This window comes from Phasianus colchicus, chromosome 9 (genome assembly GCF_987193195.1).
Source record: "Phasianus colchicus chromosome 9, bPhaCol1.hap1.1, whole genome shotgun sequence".
Classification (NCBI taxonomy): Eukaryota; Metazoa; Chordata; class Aves; order Galliformes; family Phasianidae; genus Phasianus; species Phasianus colchicus.
The window spans coordinates 16,544,042-16,550,041 of NC_143444.1; the positions used below are offsets into that span (position 1 = coordinate 16,544,042).

At 51.7% G+C, this 6,000-nt stretch overlaps 1 protein-coding gene across 3 annotated transcripts in view; it reads right to left on the reverse strand.

The window, feature by feature from the left end:
- Positions 1 to 4,822, reverse strand: part of FNBP1L (formin binding protein 1 like) — a 52,487-nt gene extending 47,665 nt beyond the window's left edge. For 2 of the 3 annotated variants that reach the window (XM_031614719.2, XM_031614718.2), the window contains exon 1: positions 4,623 to 4,820. In XM_031614719.2, coding sequence (XP_031470579.1) covers positions 4,623 to 4,646 — 24 coding nt within the window. In that variant the 5' untranslated portion in view covers positions 4,647 to 4,820. Of the gene's footprint in view, positions 1 to 4,622 lie in introns of all 3 variants that reach the window. The other variant, XM_031614720.2, reaches the window with a different exon arrangement.
- Between the last annotated feature and the right edge of the window lie 1,178 nt (positions 4,823 to 6,000).

A 6,000-nucleotide genomic window follows, 5' to 3' on the forward strand; every position in this document is an offset into this window, starting at 1 on the left:
AACCTTCAGTTACATCAAAAACCAGTTTTCCAAAGAGAAACTATCAGAACAAAAATATGCAACATAACAGTTATTTTTGAAGTCAATTTTTTTCTTATTTACATTCTGCTGATGTTTTCCATTTAATTTGTGATGTTGTAATTTGGTGACATTTAAGATTAGACACCATAACCATACAACTTAACCTCTTCTACACAAATAGATCATTGATAAACAAGAGCATTGAAAGCACAAGAAAAAATAAAAATAACAGCTTTGAAAATCTACTGCTGCAACAGACGTAATTCACTATTTTAGTAAATAGAACTCTGTGGTAGGCACGGAATAGATGAAGTTTAAGGGATGATTAGAAAGAGCACATCATCAAATATACTTTGATCTTTCTTTGGTCAAATGTAACTAATTTCTAAAACAGTACCCTACGATGCCAGTCATTTCTTAATTATAAAAGATGATGTGCTTCTGGCCCCAAGGAGCTCACAGCAACAGCATCATTAAATCTTCAGTAGCTATTTTCTTCAACTTATAAAATCTAAGGGCACAAAAGCCCTCAGCAAAACTCCTGCTTTAAATATTTATCAAGAGGTGAGAAACAGATGGCTAGACTGGTTTTACAGACTAGAAATGCTCTGACATGGTATTCAACCTCTTTTCCTGCCAACTGCTATTAAGAGGTTCACAGAGGCTCCAAACACAGAATGCGCATCAGAAGTTGAAAAACACCCCTTCTGATTTATTTTTACTTTATTTTTCAGGCGGCAGCACTAACCTCTTTAATTAATTTCCAGGGAAGTTACTCCAATAACAAACGTGCCAATCACACACTGAGTTTTGCTTGCTTCCACTCATTAAGCCAAGAATTTCATTACCAACCACCCTCCAGTCTCAGAGCACAGTGAGCCTTCAGTGCCAAAACAAATGCACTGGACGTTCAACTGAACTGAACCAAAACCCAAGATGACAATAACCACATATGTTTTGTTAAACCTACGTTAATATTATTGGCACACTTCATGCCCATTGCAAGAACAACTCCAGACGTACAGAAACACATACGTTGAGCAGAGGTTTGTGCTGCGGAGATTCTTTAACGAATCAGAACTCACCATTTTGAAAGCTTCAATCTGCTAAAAACAATTTTAGTTCCGTTTATCTATTCCTGCCTTTGAAATGCAGTGCTCTTGGACAGAAATCAGTCCGGGGCACCACACCATCCTGCCCAGCAACACATGCACCCTCTGCGTGCCCATGAGGCAATCGTAAGCACAACACACTGGGGGAGATTTAAAAAGCTAAAATGCTGGAAGGTGCACCTAAAGAACAGCAGCAATTTTTTACTACTAACAAAACACAGATGTGATGCTTTGCTATTGTGAACTCACTTTCATCAGATGATTATTGCTTTACAATTATCACCTATGAAACAATTAAGAATTACACACAGGAAATCTTAAGAGCACAGCAGTCCAGCCTCAGAAAAATATAATTTCAACCGAATTACAGACACCAAGAGCCAAGAACTTCTTGTTCTCAATACTGTCTCCTACCACCAACAGAAGATTGTCACACAAGGCAGCCCACTGAAGTATCTTGGATTTAATGTGAACATATCACAAAGCACACGATGCAGAGCGACCGCAGAGATAAAGGAACCAAAAAGAATAAAACTCTCCGTGAAACAGTACTTTCAAAACTCATCAAAATTTGTTGTGTCAAGAAAGGTGCAGAAGGGGAACATCTTTCACACAGCATAGAAAAAAAATGTAAAACAAAGCGACAGAATTCCAACAACAGAATGGCTTAAGCAAATCAACATTCATTTTATTATTATTGGTTCACATGATTTTACCCAGCATTACCAAACAAAGTACATTCATACCTGGAAGCAGTAACATGAGAGGCAGGATGCTGTTCAGCTAAGACATGCTGCAAACACAACACACCTCCAATGCTTCAGCCTACGCAGAACACAACAGTGTCAGCCACTGCGCACCTGCGTCGGACAGCAGTGGTGTACTTCTAAAAACAGCTGCTTTGAAGGCAAAAAGCCCAATAATCTATCATACGAAACAGCAACTACGGAATTTAAGAGCTAGGAAACACTGGCAAACCAAAGGACATCTTCCCATTGCCATGTCGCTGACACAACCATGGAATATAGTTGAAATATAAGTAGCACACGCAGCACTCTGACATCAAAGAGTACCATGGAAGTACTGGATATAAGTTGCTTTTCCTAATCCCCCAAATCTTCTCATGGATACCAATTTCTCCCTGAATATCCACATACACTTCTTACTTTATAAGAAGTTGCATAGAGACTCCACTAAAAAAGAAATCGAAAACAAATGAGAACTTCAAATCAGCACCAAATACCAACAATCCACATGAAGAGATACAGAAGAGCCCGATGCAAAATCATCAACATAGAAGCGAAGCCCACAGTGCTTACTTGCCTATATGCCTGTTTGCAAATGTTTGTGCAACACTTAGAAAAACTGCCACCTAGATGCCAGCATTAACCTGACCAACTGCATAAGCACAGGTGTGGGCACTACGAAGGGGAGCTCCAGGCTCCACGGTGACCTGCAGTGCCCAGAGGTGCGAGCAGCCCGCTGCCAAGTGGGGCAGCAGAGGGACAGGGAAAGGGAAGGCTGTAATAATACAAGCACATCTAACACTGAGCCACTCTTCCTTTGCAGCTCCATCTTCAAAGCTCAAGCACACTGACTTTGTGTTTTTAGACTCAACAGAATCTAATTTTTAATAAACTGGCAAAAAAAAAAAAAGTATTTGCCTAACTACCAAAAGAATTCTTTCCTATTCTTTTCAACTGATACAAGAAACAGTGACCGGTTTTCTAGCTAAGAAATAATTTTATAGTTCTAAGATATAATTTTTCAAACAGCGTGATCAAACTCAAATAAATGAAACCCATTTAAAAGGTGCACATAGATGTAAAAACCTGTGCTGTCAGCAGCCAGTGACACACTTACAAACAGACAGCTCGGTATACAGATAGTTCTTAAGGTGGAAATGCAGATATCTCCCAATATCAAGAAAAAGAGGTATTAAATTTTACTGAAACAAAAGCAATAGTGTAATATTTTTAGGTAAAATGCTAGCATTTTTTCTTCAAACCAACACATTCAAATTAGTGACTTTGGGAAAAAAAAAAAAAAAAAAAAAAACTAGATACAATTAAAGTAATTCCCTGACACTAAAATAAATGTCTGCTATTATAATAAAACCTGAAGTTGAAACCTTTTTGCATGCGTTTCTTAAACGTTTTCTTGCAAAACTGGCTACAAGATTGCTAACGTCTTGATTTTTGTCACTCAAAGCTGAACAAAGAAATTAAAGAGGCAACCGAAAAAGCAGACCAACAACACACAGCAAAACGTTCCACGTTCTGCACAGCACCAACCTGTGACCCCCTGCCCGAGGCACGCACAGGCACCAAAGGCAGACACACCTGTGCCGCCCACGAGAAGCCTTTTTACTCCCTAGAGTTAATGACACGAGCTTCACGTTTCAGTTCTATCGCAGCACCGCCGTCCGTATTTCACGAGCGCGTTTTACCCGAGCTCCCCCCTCACCCACAAAGCCCAGCTGCGTGCAAAGCGTGCACAGGAGCCCCGCACAGCACGGCCGGCGGCACGCCGGGTGCCGGGCACATCTTTGCTCCTCCGCGACGCTGCAGGCGGGCGCAGCCTCACAGCCAGCAATCGCCGCTAGCTCCGAACGAACTCAAGCCGCAATACTTCGGGCGCCGTAAAACCGCCCCGGGTGCGCACTTACGCGCTTCACGGTCTTCGAGAGCAGACGCACGGAGGGCGGCAGCCTTGAACCCGGGGCAGCACGGCCCCCCGGCACCCTTTTTAGCCCCTTCCTTTCAGCTCTCGCCGCCGGCCCCGGCCGGAACCCGAAGGCGACACCGGCCCCGCGGCGCCGCCCCGCAGCTCCCGGCCAGGCCGCCCCGCCGGAGAGCTGGGAGCCAACGCAGCGCAGGCACTGCGAGCGCAGCGTCCCCGTGCCGCGAGCAAATTGTAATTCAAGGGGGAAAAAAAAAAAAAAAAAAAGGCAACACAATACGGCGTCAACCAACGTTCCGGGCCGCGCTCAGAGACAAAGCTCCGCGCGAGCTGCTTCCAATTAAGGGGGCCGCCCGCAGCGATTTACTCTCCGGAGCCGCTCGGTGCTTTCCGGGCACGACGCGGCCGCCTCCCTCGGCGCGGGCGGGGGGCGCGGCCCCACGTGAGGGGCCTTTCGGACCCCGGGCGGCCGCCGAGCGGCGCGTGCCCCCGGCCCGCACCCCGAGCGCCATGGCCGCGCCGGCGGCGCGCGCAGCAGAGCCGGACGAGGCGCTGCCCCGACCCCCCGCCCCGCCTCGGCGCCCCCTCCCCGCCGCCCGCCCGCCCCACCTCCCGCCGCCGCCGCCGCCCCCCCTTCGCCGCCCCTTCCCGGCGCCCCCCGGCCGCCCTGCCCGCCTCGGCCCTGCCCCGCCCGCTCCCGGCGCCGAACAAAGCGCCTCGCGGCCGCTCCGCGCCCCCGGGGAAACCGCCGCGGCAGACGAGGGGAGGCGGCGGATCCCAGACACAATGAGACGAGCCGGGACTCACCCACAGCTCCGTGCCCCAGCTCATGGCGGCTCCGCGGGCGGCGGCCGGGATCGGGGTCGTGCGGAGGCGGCCGGAGAGAGTCCCGCCGGGCGGCGGCGGCGCCCCGGGTCAGCGGGGAGAGGCGAGAAGCGGCGGAGCGCGGACGGCGTCGCGGCGAGCTGCGGCCCCGCCCGGCTCAGGGAGGAGAGCCGCGGAGGAGGCTGGGAGAGGGGCGGGCCCGGCCCAGGCGGCGGGGGACGGCGCGGGACGGGGCGAGGCGCCGCTCCCCAGGGCGGCCCGGCGGCCGGCGCGACGCCCGGCTCCTCCCGGCCTCCGCCCGCCCGCGACGCCCCGCGGTCCCCGGAGCGCCTCTCGGCGGCGGGGAGGGAAGAGGGGGTCGGGGCCCGAGGCGCCGCCCGCCGCCGGGAAGGGGCGCGAGGGCGGCGGCCGCCCGTCGGCGCAGGGAGAGCGGCGGGAGGAGGGGGGGCGCCTCGCGGGCAGCGCGAACCCCGGCCTTTGTGCGCGCGGCGGCCTCGCGCCGCCCCCTGCACGGCGCTGAGTCACGGCGCGGGGCGGCGCCGCGCACCTGCGGCCCGTTGCGTCCCAGCGGTGAACGATAAACCCGCGCGGTGCGCTGCGTTCCCCGTGAGGTCAGCCCCGCGTTTCCCGTCCTCCTCGGAGCGGGTCAGTGATTCACGCGGTTGCACGACGGCACCTGGAAAAGAAGGGGGTGATAAATCCTCGAATAAATTTTTTCCACCAAGATGGCTGTTGGGAAGAAGGTAAAGACATAGCCACCACAACCGCTCTCGGAAATCGTTTCTCGTCATACAGGGTGCTCTGAGGCAGTGCCCTCAGCACCACGCACCTGGGCGCGCTCAGCTGCACACGCAGATTAACCCAAACCACGTTGTGCCATCCGAAAGCACCGCGCTGGCTGCACGGAGGGCTCTGGCAACGCAGCACTGCTGAACAGAGCCGACCGCTACGCGCGTATTGTTGCACGGAGCTCAGGAAGAACAAATCACTTTTAAGCACTGCACGCCTCGGCCAGTGCCGTGCTCCCTGTTCACACTCCTGCATGGGAATGATAAAGAAAACAGGACAGGCATTACTACAGCAACCTCTGTGCCACACGGAATGTAGGGCCACAGAATGGGGAGAGAAGGAGGAGAGCTGGGCACGTGCAGCCCTGCAGGGAAATGGAGAGCGAGTGGTGCCTCCATCGCTCCTGGGGAGCCAACATGTTTCTCCATCTCATTGGGACCCTGTGTTAATACATCGAAAAAGTCAGTGTTTGCCCTGTGCTGCACAAGATAAAGGCTTTCATTATGACCTAATGCAGTTTTTTTTTTTCCATACTACAAGATTCCAGAAATTCAAATGCAAAGCCTATGTG